This window comes from Numenius arquata, chromosome 3, assembly GCF_964106895.1.
Source record: "Numenius arquata chromosome 3, bNumArq3.hap1.1, whole genome shotgun sequence".
Lineage (NCBI taxonomy): Eukaryota > Metazoa > Chordata > Aves > Charadriiformes > Scolopacidae > Numenius > Numenius arquata.
Genome location: NC_133578.1, coordinates 66,130,055 through 66,144,345, shown reverse-complemented (window position 1 = coordinate 66,144,345; position 14,291 = coordinate 66,130,055). Strand labels below are relative to the sequence as shown.

The following is a 14,291-nucleotide window of genomic DNA, read 5'->3' as shown; positions in this document are numbered from 1 at the left end:
AATTTGGCGTTTATTTTAATTGCTCTAGAGTGTAGCTCATGAGAAATACAGTCATGGGATGACCTACACATTCACCTACTAAGGGTGACTTAATTGCAGGGGAAAAAGAAAAAGGTGTTTTGAAAGTTTTCAAGGTTTCATCAAAACATGAACCTCCTGCCGTTGTTTTAAAAGGATGCATGTGGGCTTCTGTCCAAGCATGAAAGCATGGTAGGCCAGGGGCTAATTTAATCAGCCGGGCTACGTGGCGCATGTATTTTTACAAGTCTTGCAAGAATAACATCAGTAAAGTAACTTGAGATATTTTGGTGTCTGACATTCGCTCAGCAAGTGCTAAGAAAATATGCTTACTGCACAGATTGCTGGTTTCTCAGAGTGGGAGTCAAGGTGCCTAATTAAAGTCTGTGCACTCTGCTTTGTCATTGACCAGGTTCCTGTTCCCTCCTTTTCCCTTTCCACTCCCCTTCTAGAAGCAGAGCCGATTTAGAAGTTGCCCCTCCTCAAAGAGCTGCCTGGAAGGAGTTGCTCCGGTGAACAGATTTCAAGCAAAAGGACAAAGTTAAACATGAGGCAAAGTATAAATAAAAATCAAGACTCTCTTCCTCCTCCTCTCTACTTGTGAGCGATGATCTCACCGCTCCGGGTGGATTACAAGGGTGGTTTGATCTCTTTCAGGGAAGCACATTCTCTAACCTTGATACTGCTGCTATTTATACTCCCCTCTTCTCACCACAAAGAAAAGCAGCTCTAATAATCTCTCCCTTCGTTTTTAACAGCAGCACGGGGTGGGCTCTGTGCTGCCTCCCAGCAGCGGGGTCAAGCCCCTGCCCGCTGGCTCCGGCTCTCTGTTAAAGCCAATGCTCTCGACCACTGGTTGCTCACTTCTAGACACCTGAGATGTGATTTTCCACTGGCCTGAGCGTGGCATCGCCGCGCACAGCGGTGCAGGGTGACAGGTGACAGCCTTGCGGTGCCACCGTGTTTTCTGCTCACGGGGCACAGATGGAAACGGATGCATGTGCTGAAAGGCAATAGGGTTTCTGAAGTTCAGAGGCAGAGCTGTAACTCCTCTCCCCCTTGTTTATCAGAAGAATAGGACACCTCATTTAATATAGCCCTTTCCACCCCCACAGAGGCAGGAGCCGTCCCGCATCCCCACTCGTCTCCATGGGGATTCCCTGGGCAGAGCTGTGGGAGTTGGGGCGCAGACCCTGGTGGCTCAGGCACGATGGGGCACGTACGGGGACCGTAGATGACCTGATCCTCCTCGAGGCCAACCCCCATTTTCTCAGATGAAACCAAACATACACACGCTCCGTTCCCCTCGAGACACCGCAAGAAACGGGGACAAACATTATGAAACCAAGTTTATTAAAACTTTCTACAAGTCAGACTTTATCATCCAGGTTTCCACATACATATACATATTTACAAGTGGGACATAGTGTTTTTAGCTTTTCTGGCAGAGTTTTCCACCAATATATACAAATGTACTGTTTTTCATAGAAGGGTTAAACTGTATCACAGATACAAATGTCAAGCAATCATGAGAGGTTTAGTGCAACGGAGAGCTGTAGCGCCCTGCTCTTAATGCTCATGATTCTGTCAAGTTAGTATTGCCAACAATAATTCACATTAAATTGCTCTTCGACACCTCTTATTAGGACAAACAAAATACAACAGAACGAGAAAACAAAACCCCAAACAGTAAGGTATGTACAAAGTACACAGTCCATGAGGTATACATGGTATTCTCGCAAGGGGTGGTGGGACTGCAGCTTGCCGGGGGTTAACCCTTAAAATGACTTCACTCGAGCTGTGCCATGTCGGGGACACGCGTTACCCACCTCACGGCCACGTCGGAAGCCGCGCTCTCGCCCAAGGCGAATGGACATCTCTTTGCATAAGCCACTGGACACAAGTGTGAAACGAAGCAGACTAAGCAGGACTAAGCTTTACTTACCCCCAACCCAGGAAACTAATGATTTAGATATATTCATTATCCACACACGTTGGACAGACTATGAATAACCATGCAAAAAAAAAAAAAAAAAAAAAGAAATTAAGGGGGGTGGGGGGGAAATACGTAGCCAGAGGCAAACAACATACCTGAATAATCAACTAAGGGCGTATGGAAATTTTACTCTTAAGACTAACTTTTTGGGGGGTGGAAGGAGGAAAAGGAGAGGGGATGTGATGTTTTTAAGAGTTGAGCCTGTAGGAAAACACGACCGTGTTTACATGTACTGTACAAGATACCCCTTATCGTTTTCCAAGAGAAGGCGCCCCAGCCGATAGTGTTACGGTTTGGTAAACGGATATGTTTTGGCACTCGGAGCTAACGAGACCTGCTACTTGACAAGCTCGCAGAGGGCATTAAGTTATATAGGCTACACCATGGTAACGCGAGGCTTAAGTCTATTTAAAATGCTTTCCCGGTCAGCAAATGGAATCGGAGGGGATCCGTCTGGGAGATCCACCGGCTTCTGCTTCAGAAAGAGCCACAGCAGTGATTTGTCCTGCGGGTGGATCTAGGAGCTCCGTGGCTCTGAAAGCAAGGCCAGCTGGAGGAGCAGCAGCGAGCAGGCGGCTGGCCGTGGCGGGCGAAGACCTCCTTCCCTCATTAAAGTGCGCTTACAGTCAGACAGCTACTTTGCAAGCCGGCCGGTGTGGCACGCCGAGTCGTCCCCTTTTGACACATTTCGGTCAGATTTCACTCAGAGGTGCAGCTCGTGCTCCCCACCTCCAAAGCATTGTGGCCAGGGCTGTGCACCCCCGCAGCCACTGCGGGAAAGCAGAGGGGGCTGCCTTTCTGTCTCGCACCTCATCAGCCGTAAGACTCTGGAGCCGAGATGCGGCCAGTTACACCGGTGGAGGATGTGGGAGGCAGGAGAAAAGCCAAGTGGCTCTCGCAAAGCTGCACAGGTCCTCCAAGGCCATTGGGACGGACCAACCAGCAGAGTAAGAGGATGAAGCTCTGAGTACGCTGGGGGAGCGGAGATCTACGGGTTAGCGTTTATTTCAAACAAGGTCACTTTTCTGACCATACTGGCACTTTAAGATGCTGTTGAGTTTGCAAACGTGGAAAAAGTTAAACCCTACAAAGATGCCGGAGGTGAGAACTGCTGAGGTTCTTGAGACTTCGGGGTTAGCAGAAGAAGGAACTAATATCGTCACTTTCTCCGTGGTATTCTGGAACAATTTGATCCGAAGTTCCCGTCTCCTGGTCTGTATATCCAGGCTCCAAGACCGCCTCGAACCAAGGGTGAAGCAAGATCTCCGGAGCAGTGAGTCTTTCAGAGGGCTCCCGCCGCAGGAGGCTGCGAATGAGGCATCGGGCTTTGGGGGAGACGTGGTCAGGAATACAGAACTGTCCACGCCGAATTTTGGAAAACAGAGTGCTAGGGTCCGAGTCATGGAAGGGGTAGCGTCCCACCAGCAAGGTATAGAGCATCACTCCCAAACTCCACACGTCGGCTGATTTTCCAGAGTAAGTCCCCGTCGTGTTTAGGATCTCGGGGCTGACGTACGCCGGGCAGCCGTGCTTGTCCGAGAGAGCGTCGTCTTCGCCTTTGATGATGTGTGTGTCTTCCAGGCTCTCCAGCCGCAGCTGAGTCCTGGGGAGGGGGCAGGAGAGGAAGGCACAGGTCAGAAATAGCAACACCCAGGCACAAGCGAGCCCAGCGAGCCCCCCGCCACGGCAATCCCCACTCCCCTTCTCACATCGGCACGAAGAAAAGGAGAGGAAACACTTTTTGATTTGCATCAGGGAAGCCGCCTGGACTCCTGGACCCGTGTGATGGGCCCTCAGCGACACCTGCTTATTTTATGTCCCGGGGATTGGGACAACACAGAGGGCTGTCGAGAAACACCAGCAAGTCGCCTCCTGTCTACGCAGGCTGCACGGCAACTACAGGGGGTTAGTGGGCTACAGAGCACCATGCACCCCGCTCTCCGGGGCCCAGGCTTTGAGCGAACGGCGTCCAGCTGCGCAAAGCCCAGCTCCCTCCCGCACTCGTGGGAACCACTGGCTCTCCCGAGTTTTGTGTTTTATTTTGTAATCCTTGTTCTTTTTCCCTCTCTGGAGGGTACCCCCCGTGCCCCCCCCCTCCCCAAGCGGACATGGGCCCACCCCGACAACCCGTTTTGGGGTGGAAAGGGGAGTTTGGCAGGGGCGGGGAAGGGCTGAGGGCGGCCGGGTGTCGGTGTGCGTTGGCTGCAGCCTGTCCTCAGCCTGACCTCGCCAAATACCCATTGGTTCTGCAAACGGAAAATATGACTCAACGCGAACCGTGGGGCCGGGATTGGCTGCGGGAGCCCTGAAACTGCACCTGTGCCGGGGAGCCCGAGCCCGCCCGCCATTGCTTAACCCTCTTCTTGCCAAATGGGATGCACATGACACTGGCCTGTGCAACGCGCTATTTCCAAACCAGCGAGACTGTGCGCAATGTCACATTTCAACAAATGTTTCATCTTCTCAGGGGCGGGAAAAGCTGCAATAGTTTCCTTCAAAGGAGTTACTTTCTTTGCATGTCAACATATGGTTGTGTCTGTTCGAGAGGGGCAGTGCTGGTTAATTCTCTTATCACGTTTATAAATGATATCCTGAAGAAGCGTTAGCCCAGAAAATGTGTTTCCTTCTGCTTCAGTAATATCATCTCCAGTTTCATCAGATTCAAAACAACTCCATTACAGCTTTTACTTTTTTTTTTTTTTTTTTTTCCAGCTTTCCACGGGATAAGCAGCTAGGCAGAGTCAGTTTTGCTGATTAAAAATGTATTTCTGGCTCTGCCACGTGTGGTGAGGCACTAGAAGAGCAGCAAGGACTCCAGGGAAATACTGAATTATTTCCCTAATCTAAATTTAACAATCAGATTCTGTATCTCCTCTCTATAAACCGAGGCTTTAGGCTAAGTTTTACCAAAGTGCTTTTCCTCAGTGCAGGATTCCCAAGGCAGTATTTAACCATGTCCCACCTTCCCTCCTGTGCATGCCCACATCCATGGGCACAGAAGGCACCGCCACCGGTAGTGGAGGAGGGATAAAAGTCTCGAAGGACACGGCCTGTCTTTCGTTAGCAGCGTAACCCTAATCAGCAGGGGATTTCATTGAGGAGACCCTTCCTGAGTGCCGCGGTTCGGCCACGGGGCAGCATTCCCGGGTGCCAGGAGGGACCAGAGCTCCATCTCCTCGTACCTCCTGCTCCCCCAGCCGGGTCAGTCCCCTTCCCCGTCCCAGCGCCTCAGCCTCTCTCCCCTCCTTCCCTCTGCCTTTTATTCATTTCACGCTGACTGAGTGGCACACATGACATCTTCTGGCGCTAACGAGCATCTGAACTATAGTCCCTTTGTCTACAGCGGGTTTCACTGAACTTCTGCTGAATGAGAGGAAGCTCCCGGAGAGCTTCCTCCCTTTCATCAGGCGAGCTCTAACGAAGAGTAAGCGCGTACCGGTTAAATCCGTGACCTACTACACACCCGTGATGGGGACCTACTTGGATTGCTCGCAGGTGATGCCCGGCTGACACGGCTGTTTCCACTCCCTGGGACGCTTTTTGCGTCCCTGGATGTGGCACTCCTCCCTCCCCACTCACCCCAGGGCTGGCTGGTGACAACCGCTTACCTTTCTTCATTAGAGAAGACAAATTTCCTGAGCTTGAGGTCACCAAGTACGATGGCCGACTGGTGGCAGTGAGCTACAGCCGAGACGATCTGCTTGAACAGCCGGGCAGCCTCCTCTTCCTTCAGCCTCTTGCAGCTCCTCACGTAGGAGTGCATGTCCCCAAAGTCCTTTTCAAAGAACACATAGGCCTTGGTGTCCCCCAGGATGACTTCGACGACCCCGGTGATGTTTCTGTGCGACGGCAGCTGAATGTAAGGCCGGATCTTGTCCTGGTAGTGTTTGAGGGGGAACACCTGTAAAGAGGAAATTAACCCAAAATTCGTTCTCAAGGGCGTTGAAAGCAGCCGCTCACGTAGCAACTCTCCCCAAACAATGACGAGGGAGCTGGAGGGGAGCCAGGGCTCGGCGGGAGCGCCGCTCAAAGCGGTTATTGAGACCCTTCCTGTTCGTTTTATAGTGAAAGGAGCGAGGAAAAAATAAAACAAACCCCCATCCCCAAAGCCTTTTGGGGACGGTACCCCGAGGTAGCCCGGAGTTACGGCTGACTTCCAGCGCACAGGCAGATCCCCGCCGGCCGGGCGTTTCTAACCGGGAGGACGTTTTGCAAGGCTCTTCCCCGGGTCGAGCCTTTAACGGGGCGCTGGGAAACACCCGGGAGGATCCCCCCAGACACACACACACACACACACACACACTAAACGCTCTCCCTCCCTCCCCATCCGCACCCGCGGAGCTCCGCGCTCACCTTACAGCGCAGCTCTCTCCCGGAGCTAACGCTCAGCGCCCGGGACACCTGCTCCCGCTCGGCCAGAGGCAGCAGCAGGTAGGAGGCGATGAGGCTGGGACCCGCCGCTCCCCCGCCGGCGGGGGAAGCCGGGGGACAAGGCGAACCGGGAGCGCTGAGGCAATCCGGAGGTCCGCAGTCGGCCAGGCGAGGGGCTTTGGCGGCGGGGGCTTCTTCTGGGGGGCCGTCGTGGAGGAGAGGCTGGAGGCGTTTGGCCGGAGCGCTGCGGCAGCGGGCGGCCGGCAGGAGGGACGCGGGGCGGCTCATGGATGGGGAGCGGGCGCGGAGCTAGAGGCGGGCGGTGAGGCTTTGGGGCATCCCTTCTCCCTTCTTCTCCCCGCCGGCACCTTCTCCTAGGGCCGCGTCCACCATCTGCTGCCGGCTGCGCGCTAAAGTAGTTGAAGGGTTTTAAAAAAAAAAAAAAAAAAAAAAAAAATCAGAAAAAAAAAAAAAAAAAAAAAAAGGAGTCTCCTCCTCCTCCTCCTCGCCCTGACGCACGGGGAAATGGGAGGAGGGATGCTCGGACACGCCTGCTCCGCTCCTCCCGTTGCTCTCCGCGTCCCCCGGCCCCCAGCGGGACACGCAGCCGGGCGGGGCGGCGGGGGACCCCGCCGCCCCGCCCGGCTGCGTGTCCCGCTGGGGGCCGGGGGACGCGGCGGGGACCCCCTACCCGTGGTCCTCCAGCAAGGTCATCTCACGTCCGACTCAGCCTCCTGAGGATGGCAGGGCTCGGGGGGGTGTGTGTGTGTGGGGGGGGGGGGGGTTACCCTTTGCTTTTGGGGTTCGCCCCTCGCAAGCCCAGCGTGTTGGCAAAACCCTCCAAGGCAGGGAGCAAAAGTTAGAAGGCACTTTTTTTTTTTTTTCAATTTTCTTTCTCTCTTTTAATATATATATATTTTTTTTTTTTTTTTTTAATGCTAAGGATGAGCGCCTCTTCTTGCAAAGGCAGCCCCGGGAACGGCAGCGTGTGCCGCTGGGGAAGCCGTGCCAGAAATTTCGGATGCCGCTGTAGCGCTTTCGAGACAGCATCGCCTGGTGCGCCCCGCAACAACAAAAAGTGAAGCCAGGCTAATCGTGGAGAGAAAGCGAGCCCAGCTCCGTTCCCCGGAGTTTCTCCTTTATACCTTACCCACAGCTTCTCCCCAGCCCCAATTCTTGCTTTTCACTAATGGCTAATTAACCACCGCTCATCCCAAGGTTTGCATTACCAAGCTGTTGCTTTTTTACCACTGTTCATCCACCTTCGTGGACTTAACGTGCACCATGAGAAATATTTTGCGCTGAGCGTTTTCCACGTTAAAACTCTCTCCAAAACGCTCTCCAAAAAGGAACGGCACCGAGAGCGAGCAGTAGCCAAAGTGACCCGTGAGGAGCAGGGAGTCGAGCTCAGCAGCCACCGTCAGGCGCAGAAAGCGTGGGCTTAAACGAATAGTAAATAGATTTGCAGCCAGGACTGTTAGTAAACGAAAGGATAATGAGAGAAAACCAGACAACAAATCATCCCTGGAAAAAGCGCAGACAGCTGTAGTTTTGACAGGAGTGCTTCAGAAGGAGACTCTCCAGCTTTTCTGTTTACATATATGCAAATTTTCTGTAATTCAGTGCTGAGGCTTCCCTAATATCACAGGGAGCCTGCCTTTTGTTATTCTGTAGGATCGGTTCCTATCCCATTTTGGTTTCCCCAGCCCCGGTCCGTTTAAGCAGCAGCGAGGGACGGGGCCGGCCCCCGCCAGCAGTGGAGCCCGTGATGCCAGGCGTGCAGGTATTCGCCCGGATTCCGGACAGATAACTGCACGGCAAACCCGAGCACGCCTTCAGCTACTTCTGGTGTATTTTAAGAAACACATGAAACTCTTGTGCGGGATGACTCATGGCATAGCAGTCCCATTAATGCATTTAAACATAAAATGCGTATGCCATAAAGGGATATCCCAGGGCCTGCATTTTAATTTTCCTTTTCTTTTTTTTTTCTTTTTTCCCAGAAACACAGTTCCCTTCATGCCAGCAGATTGTTTCTGAGCGATTCACCACAACTCTGAAAGCACGCTATGTTATTTCGTTCCTCTCATAGGTAAAACACGCGGGAGTATCCATCAGACCTTTGTTTTACTTTTCCCTTCCTGGAAGTTTTATGACTGGAACGCTGCTGCCGGGTGAACGTGGATGAATTCTGCCTGCGTGGGCTGCTTCCGACTTCTGCGATAGCACGGAGAGGGGGGTGTGTGTCAGTGATTTTGGGGACAGGGGAAGGGTGTAGACACATCATTAAATTAGTAATGGACCCACATAAATGTACTCATAGGCGTTACTACTGGTGTATAATGGCTGTATACTGGTGTATAACGGCATCCCCTGTAGCTCTCCTAGGCTGAGAGTGCACCTGGGGTAACCACGGCCCTTTGGTCCTCACCCTCCCGAAGATCCCCCTCTCCCACCTCACTGTCCCCTCTGAAGAGAAGGGCCCTACTGAAGGTCCTTTTGCACACGTTGTTGGAAGCCGTATCCTTCACCTTCCCACCCTCCCACCCCTTCAAAGCCTCTTCGAGTCCACAGCTAGTCACCTCATGCTGGCACCATGACACCAGGACCAGCTTGGTTACTGGCAGCCAAATGGAGGATGGCACCCACTGGTCCTTAAGAAGGGCAAAAAGCCCCCTCTTGTCATCCTGTGTCCCCCCCCCTCCAAACCATCTGGGGTGTGAGAGGAGAGCAGAGCACAGAGGTACACACAGCATTGCACCCCACAGGCTCCTGGGGTCTGGGCAGCCTCTTCGCAGAGGGATTCCCCAGATTTCACACTCTGTGGGGGTGTCCCTGCCAACTGGAGCACAGAAACCATGCGCGCAGTCCCCAAAGACCTGGAAAAAGGTAACCCCAGGGCTATTCACCCCAGAAGTGCTGGTGGGTGCCCCCCTCTCCCTGCTGACTGTATAGACCTAACTTCAGTTGTCCACATGTGGCTGAGATGAACTCAAGCTTAAATCTCCCAGGTGTCAGGTCTTTGCAAAATGGGGCCAATTCTTCACAGCAGGAAACCTTCATGGCTTCTTTAAAATGCCTGGCATGCTTTCAGGTACTTAAAGCATTCATGTCATGAATAAACATGTAGTAGCAATTATTAACCAAATTAATAATGCTCACTACCTTAGTCTTATGGTTTGGGTATGGATCATAAAAAAAGGTCCACATCCAGACTCCACCCCCACCAGACTCATTCCAACATGCAGAGCAGAGAAGTGATTCTGTTTTCTGTTTTTTCTAAATTTGGCTGATCCCCAAAGAGCAAAAAGAAAAGAAAAAAAAAAAGGATGGTGTCTGATGCACAGCATGATGCTTCTCAGAGGGTTAAAACGTGTCCTCCTTACCCATCTTCACCAGGGCTTGCATGCAAGCCTGGTTTGGTTATGAAGCAGCGCAGGACACAGGAAGACTTCAAGGAAGAGGTTTATGAAGTACAGAAGAAGTGTTGCAGCCTTTCAGTACTGGAAGATTTTGCAGAATATGGGGCTACCACACTTGCCATAGTGGTCTCTTCTTCATTGTAGGTCACACCACAGGCTTTTAAGTATCCAGACATACCTCCTGCATCAGTCTCCTCCTGAAATCAAAAGACATTGGGGGTCTTCCTTCTTTTCCCTGCAAAAGCCTTCATCCTTCCATCTCCCTCTCCCCCTTCCTCAAAAAAGGCTTTTTTGGGGGCTACCTGCTTAGCATCCACAAGGTAAATACTGGTGTGGCGATTCCCATCTGTGCCCCAGGTGAATTTGAGTCTGAGCAGCATAACAGCCCTTCCACACGAACCAAGGCAGTATTACACATCCCCGATGGATAAATCATTGTGAAGCACAGATGAGTGCACAATTACATTTACAGACTTAACTTTGCGGTAAAACATTGACTCTGTGGTTGAGTCTTGCTACCCAAGTGTTGGAAAAATGAACAGCTGTGAGCCAGCAGACCTCAAGGAACCAAACACCCAGCCTTGGATACTCCAACAGGGGCCTGGGACCAGTGAGGTGGGGCAGGGACGGCCTTTGGGAGTACAGATCAGTGGTCTTTGTGCTTGGCAAAGGACAACAGTGTGCAACAGGCACCTTCCAAATGGCGAGGAAGTCTGAGGAGCTCCCAGCCAAACGATATTGTAAAACCATTCCAAAAAGTAGATCCCGCATTGGAAAAAGGTGGTCAAGGCAAGCAGGACCACTCACTGTCTCCTCTCCTTGGAGTCCCAGCTGGGGCTGGAGCAGAGGCAAGATCCTCTGGGATGCGTACCACAGAGTTGGCACGTCCCAGCAGAGAGAAGCGTTTTGCCCAGCACAAAAAGCAGAGAGAAGCGTTTTGCCCTTGCTGTGGCAAGCTGAATGCTGCTCTTCATATATTTTTTTTCACCTTTTTTAAAGCAGACAAGCAGCACCGCTGCATCTGCCAGATGAAGGTTTCAGAATCCGGAGTTTCTGGTGGTCAGGCATCGACGTTCCCTTTTCCTGGTATGTTATTTTATTTAAGGGGACATTTGTTGCGTGCTGTTCAAGCATCTCTCTGTCTCGCCCTCAGCCAGTGCCTACGACTCACCTGATCAGCTGCTTTTCCTTAGATGCTCACAAAATTATCTCTGCTGCTCCAGTTCTCTGACCCTTTATCTCTGTAACTAGAACAGCCGGCGGCAATGAGAATTGTGTAACCATCTCCCCACTTCCCAAGTGCTTGGGACAGGTCTGGTAACTTGGATAATACGTCTCATGGGATGCACAGAGTAAATCTCTATTAGATTAGGCCACTTATAAATAAACTGGCTGCTTTCTATGGGAAGAAATTTAAAAGGCATTATTTTAGTTATGGGATGGGAGAGGTGTGACACACAAATACTTGGGCTAATATTAAACTATCAGGCAAATGATGAACAATAAGTATCTTTATTTTACAAATTATATCTCAAGCCATGTAATGAAACTTAAACTTCTGCTAGACTGAAAGCCAGCAAGTTAAAACCAGCAGGTTGTCCATAATCTACTCGTGTAAAGAGCCACCCTGCACAGACAGGCCTCAAAGAGTAGTTGTGTGGCCAGGTGATAAAGAACTTAAAAGTAATGTTTTTTGATAGCAGGAATGGCATCTGTGATAAACCCACAACCATCCTCAGACACCGTAGAACTCAGCGGCAGATTCACTGTTAAGATACAAAACACATGACGAGCACAGAGCGACATCAAAGGAAGTGCAATGTAATGGTGTTCAGATGTCTCCCCTCGAGCCCGCGGAGAAGCTGCTCTGAGGGTTTCTGTTGCTGGGAACTCTAAATAATTCCCTTCTGATAAGCCAGTCATTATCAAACCCAAGTAGTCTCATAAGGAGCACCTCCTGACTTTGTTCCTCTGTGGACTGAGGAGCATGAAGGCTTCTTCTGTTGCTTGAAAGACGTGTGAAGGTTCAGGTTTTAAACCTCAAATCCTGTTTTTACTTCAGAAGTCGATTGCACAAGCGGACAGTGAATGAGTGTCTCTCCATTTCCCTTGCGGTCAGAGAAGATCCTATTCATACTGAGTTTACAAGCAAACACTTCCTTTGGTAAGCTTCCCGTGCAGTTCAATTCATGTGCGTGCTCTCAAGCTCTGGCTTTAGGTCTGGACTAACATCAGAACAAGGCAGTGAGGCAGGCCCTCTCCTCAGCCCACCATAGCGTTGTCTGCAGCATTTTGACATGAGGAAACACACCATCAACAAACGTACATGTTTTCTGTACGTTGCCGCAGCCCTGTTTAGTCGCTGAGATTACTCATGCATCCAGAGGCTAAGCACATACATGGATATCTACTGTTCGATGTACACGCATCCCAGAATTTTACTCGCTTAACAATCGATCTAATGTTTGTACTTCTTATAGTTTCTGGCTGACAGCCTAGAATCCGCTGGCACCTACACACAGGATTATTCTCTGAGCATTGCTGTGACCACGTCGTGTGTTTGAAATAGTTATGTATTAGCAATAAGTACTTTATGACCAGAAAATAAATCATTATTTATGGAAGACTTGGAATTTGCAGTCTGGACTAGTCTGTACTTGTAGTGAGGAGCCATCAGCTTAAGGCTTTGGCTCTAGCAAGAGAAAGGAAGACCTGTCCTTGGGATATTCTACCGTTTTCCACTCCAGGAAGCCCCTTTCCCAGGTGCATCTTTTCACTGTACAACACAGTGCTATCCATTATAGAAACGTTCAGTTAATGGGCCACACAGTACCTCAGGATCCACCCACGGAGATTTTTTAGGGAAGGTGGAGACTAACATTCACTTGAAACTGCAGTGGAAGTTATCATGTTGCACAGTGCACTCTAAGCCGGTTTTGGCCACAATACTACAGCTATTCTTGAGAAAAACGTCAGGAGGTACTTGTGACCGCAGGTAGGTAAGACCTTTGTCATCAGCCACTCATGAGGAAACATGAGTGTGTCCAAGAGGACATTGTCTAAAATAAGGCAGTGTGTTGGCCTTGGCTGTTGAGTCATCGGTATCACTTCCTGCAGCCCCTGCTTTTGCTCCGGGTATTTCTCAAGGGAGCACTGACTTCGCCTCGTCTTTCTGATTCTTCTAGAATGATTAAGATCACAGCTCGGGAGCAGTAATGATGAATACGTCCTTGATTCAGAGGAATGTGCGCTCCTTTTAGCACAAGTGTGCTAAATCTTCCATGAGATGCCTGCCTGATTAGTTTTTATCTTTACACGTCACGGCTCCACTGATTTGAAAACTTCAGAGTCTCTAGTTGTAAAGCAGAGAATTCTGCTTCACGGGGCGAATCTGTTCACGTGAGAGCTGGGTTAATGGCTCCCACCTCGGGGTACTGCTGAAAGCTGCTGCACAGACATCTCTCTTGCCTTTTCTTTATTTTAATGTCTGATTAGAAGTTTCTTTAATCACTCAAAATGCTATGTGGGACTTCTGCTCTCCGGCAGAGACAGACTCCCACCAGGTTTCAGTGACAGACCCTTACCAGCTGCGTCGAGGTTTGCTGCGTTGGTACAAAAGCACCCCGTATGGAAAGAAGAAAAAAAAAACCTAGTTCACCTCCGAGTTTCTTTCCTTAAATATTGTTGCAAAATTTCTGACGTCAAACAATGAGACACAAATTACCCTGTGAACTGTTAACATATGCCTGTTGCCTGTTTACATATGATATCTTATAGCCAAAACAGATTAAGCTTTGAAGGTTTAACTGCTGTTGAGTTTCCCCTTCTGTGAATCATACAGATCAGCTTATTCATCACAGACTCTTATTTCTATTCTTTAACTCTTTCAAGCTGCTTCTGTCCAGAGGGGACTTTATGGGGGACATGGGAACAGGGAGGGCACAACTGCATAGCAAACCCCAAATTTGCAAACGAAAAAGCAAATTGCTGCCAGTAACTGCAGCAACCCCAATGGATCAGTAGCGGTTTATAACTTCCACCGGGTCCCTCAACGGGCACAGAAGCCTTCCCCCATCGCCAGGGCTGGTCCGTCCTTCCAGCTGGTAAAGCGCCAGCTGCTATTCACCCTGATGACCAAGCCAGTAATATTTCAATTTCAGAAGGAAAATTACTTGTAAGAACCAACAAGAGAGAACCAGCCATGAAAAATCAACAGGATGGCTCAAATTCCAGGTTCAGAGAAAAAAAAAAAATACACTCAGCGTACTAGGATTCCTTGGATGTTATAGTTTAAATTCAGAAATGCCAAACATTTCGGGGAGAACTTCATTGATTTCAGTAAATACAGGCAGTTTTCTCTAGCAGTGGAATCTCTGTGGTGCATCACTGATTTTGATGGGACTCAAGTGCTCTCGTCAGCAATCCCGACCAAAGTGCATGAGTATTGGTCTTTTTCTGGATTATTTCTGTGGCCGTACTTGAGA

General features: G+C 50.3%; 1 protein-coding gene across 1 annotated transcript; it reads right to left on the bottom strand.

Annotated features, from left to right (window-relative positions):
• Window positions 1-1,356: 1,356 nt before the first annotated feature.
• TRIB1 (tribbles pseudokinase 1) lies at window positions 1,357-6,790 on the bottom strand. The gene is made up of 3 exons (XM_074145490.1): window positions 6,368-6,790; window positions 5,623-5,915; window positions 1,357-3,617 (listed from the first exon to the last, which is right to left on the bottom strand). The coding sequence occupies exons 1-3, from the start codon at window positions 6,671-6,673 to the stop codon at window positions 3,149-3,151; spliced, it is 1,068 nt and encodes a 355-aa protein (XP_074001591.1). The 5' UTR covers window positions 6,674-6,790; the 3' UTR covers window positions 1,357-3,148.
• Window positions 6,791-14,291: the final 7,501 nt, after the last annotated feature.